Source organism: Suricata suricatta, chromosome 7 (genome assembly GCF_006229205.1).
Source record: "Suricata suricatta isolate VVHF042 chromosome 7, meerkat_22Aug2017_6uvM2_HiC, whole genome shotgun sequence".
NCBI lineage: Eukaryota > Metazoa > Chordata > Mammalia > Carnivora > Herpestidae > Suricata > Suricata suricatta.
The window spans coordinates 40,870,942-40,872,329 of record NC_043706.1 but is presented as its reverse complement, the minus strand read 5'-3'; the positions used below and the strand labels follow the sequence as shown (position 1 = coordinate 40,872,329).

At 57.0% G+C, this 1,388-nt stretch overlaps 1 protein-coding gene across 1 annotated transcript; it reads right to left on the bottom strand.

Moving 5' to 3' along the window:
- Window positions 1-679: 679 nt before the first annotated feature.
- On the bottom strand, window positions 680-1,186 carry MYMX (myomixer, myoblast fusion factor). Its single transcript, XM_029943306.1, has one exon. The coding sequence runs from the start codon at window positions 1,184-1,186 to the stop codon at window positions 917-919; it is 270 nt and encodes an 89-aa protein (XP_029799166.1). The 3' UTR covers window positions 680-916.
- Between the last annotated feature and the right edge of the window lie 202 nt (window positions 1,187-1,388).

Below are 1,388 nucleotides of genomic sequence, written 5' to 3'. Positions count from 1 at the left end.
GGTGAATGGCCCTGGTCACCTCCACCGCCCAGATCTCTTCTAGGGCACAGTGCCCCTCAAGGGAAGCATTTCTGCACTGCTCCCCTGGGTGGCTGCCAGCAGGGCCCCTTAGCAAACAAACCTCCCTCTTCCTACCACTAGGTGAGCAGAGTCTCTAACCTCGCCCAAGGCAGTTTTCCTCCTTACCTTGAGCTGGCCGGCCAAGACTCCTGGGTCACAGTGTGACATACTGAAGGTACACAAGAGAAACAATCTCCAGGAGATGAGGACTGCAGGACAATGGAATAGGAAGCAAAAGGAAGCCTGGAGTGGTTTTTCCACCCCCACCCCCTGGCCACATTAGACTCTGTTGCAGAGTCGGAGCATGGGTGACACAATTTTCAATGGTCTCCCAATAATTCAAATGAACAAATGTTTATTGAGCACCTGCTGCATGCTGGGCTATGGGGCAAGACTGATTGAACCAAGATTCTCTTATTTGAAGGGAAATCCTGAGTCTGAAAGAAAGACTGGGTTAAAAATCTCGCCTCAAGAGAAATTGTTAGTTACCCATGGGTAAGCACTGTCCCTCACTGGAACTCAGGTTTCCATTTGCCTGGGATGGGGGTGGGGGAGGAGAGTGCCCCCCCTCCCAACCCCCCCCCCACTCCCACTTCCCCTCCCAACCTAGATGTGATTAGGAAAGGTGTCTTGGGAGGAGAAATGCAGGGACAGGCCATGATCAGTTTTCTGTAGATGCTGGGCATCCTTCCAGTCATTCCTGTTGGGAGTGTGGATGCATTCCCGGTCAGACCCCTCTTTGTGCTCGGTCCGCGCCCCCCCCCCCATGTCTTCTGCACACTGGGTAGGCTGTGCTCAGTGGTGGGGCCAGGACTGTCTTGCTCCAGAAGAACGGCTTCTGATGACACAGCGAATATCAGGGATCGCAGCCTCGTTTGTGGGAAGCTAGCCTCTCCCTCCTCTCCTGGCCAGCCACTCTGGAGACCTCCTCAGCGTCAGGCGGGCGGCTCTGGCTGAGGATGAACAACAGACAGCCCAGCAAAGCTTCTCGAACGTCCTGAGAGCCCAGGCGGCGGGCCAGCCGGCGCAGCAGGGGCAGGAGGTGCCGGCGGGCCAGGCGGGTGGCAGGCAGCAGCAGGTGGGACATGAGCGTTCGCAGCAGCAGCGGGAGCAGTGGGATGGGCATGGCTGGGTCAGTGACTGCGGAAGCAATCCAGACTCAAGGCTTGCCCCTTTCCTGCCCCCTCCTCCCCTGGAAAAAACTGGGGTGGGCAGGCTCCCCGCTTTCCCCTCCACTTCAGTGTATACCCTCCTGCTCCCCCCACTTCAATTCATCGGTCATTTTTGCTTTCCAGAAGATCTTTCTCTTGGCAAGGTAGCTGGGGCGG

Excerpts from the sequence above, each read along its gene's own strand:
- MYMX (XM_029943306.1), bottom strand. The coding sequence starts at position 1,186 with ATGCCCATCCCACTGCTCCCGCTGCTGCTGCGAACGCTCATGTCCCAC.